The 741-nt window shown below is 53.2% G+C and overlaps 1 protein-coding gene across 1 annotated transcript in view; it reads right to left on the bottom strand.

The window, feature by feature from the left end:
• Positions 1 to 21: 21 nt before the first annotated feature.
• LOC104496530 (fibrillin-2-like) overlaps positions 22 to 741 on the bottom strand; it is a gene marked incomplete at both ends in the record, with an annotated part of 26859 nt that continues 26139 nt past the window's right edge. Inside the window, one exon of the mRNA XM_010139662.1 lies at positions 22 to 71. Coding sequence (XP_010137964.1) covers positions 22 to 71 — 50 coding nt within the window. The remainder of the gene's footprint in view (positions 72 to 741) is intronic.

Here is a 741-nt window from a genome sequence, read left to right as displayed (position 1 = left end):
CGTGGCCCCGTTGATGTTCACCTCGCAACGGCCATCCTGGATGTTCAGCCAGCACGTCCCTTTCATGCTGTCTGTGGGAGCAAAGACAAGGCGGGAGTCAGGAGCTGCTCCCTGTCGGAGGTTCCTTGGAGAAACCATCCTGGAGCTCCAGCGTGGCTATTGCTCTCTGGTGTCACTTCTAGGCTGTGGGGCCAAGCGCTCTGCAGCATGGACACAATCTGAGCTGGTGCCCAGAGGCCAGTCCCACTGCTGCGCATTTCTGCATGCAGATACAACCGCTGCTGTGTCAGTTCGGTGTCCTGACCTTTTCCTAGTCCTGGTCTGCTCCTCTTCGGGGTGGAATTAGTCCTTTCTCTCCAGCTGCCCCTGTGATCTTTGCAAGGCCCTGACCATCTAGGAACGGGAAGTGGTACCTTCTCATTGTCTTGATGAGAAGGGATCTACTGCACCTTGATGTGGGAAGCTGCCACAAGAGGAAAGGCTGAGAGAAAAGGGTTTGTTCAGCCTTGAGAAAAGAAGGCTCAGGGGACACCTTCTCACCATGTTCCAGGATTTAAAGGGTGGCTACAGAGAAGATGGAGACTCCCTTTTCACAAGGAGTCACGTGGAAAAGATATGGGGTAACGGGTACAAGTTACTCCCGGGGAATTTCCAATAAAACACAAGTGGAAATTTTTTCACAGCAACAACCATCATCCATTGGAACAACCTCCCAGGGCAGTGGTGGAGTCCCCAGCTTTG

Source organism: Buceros rhinoceros, unplaced genomic scaffold, assembly GCF_000710305.1.
Source record: "Buceros rhinoceros silvestris isolate BGI_N320 unplaced genomic scaffold, ASM71030v1 scaffold5337, whole genome shotgun sequence".
NCBI lineage: Eukaryota > Metazoa > Chordata > Aves > Bucerotiformes > Bucerotidae > Buceros > Buceros rhinoceros.
Note: the sequence above shows the minus strand (reverse complement) of the source record. Positions and strands in the feature narration are given on the sequence as shown.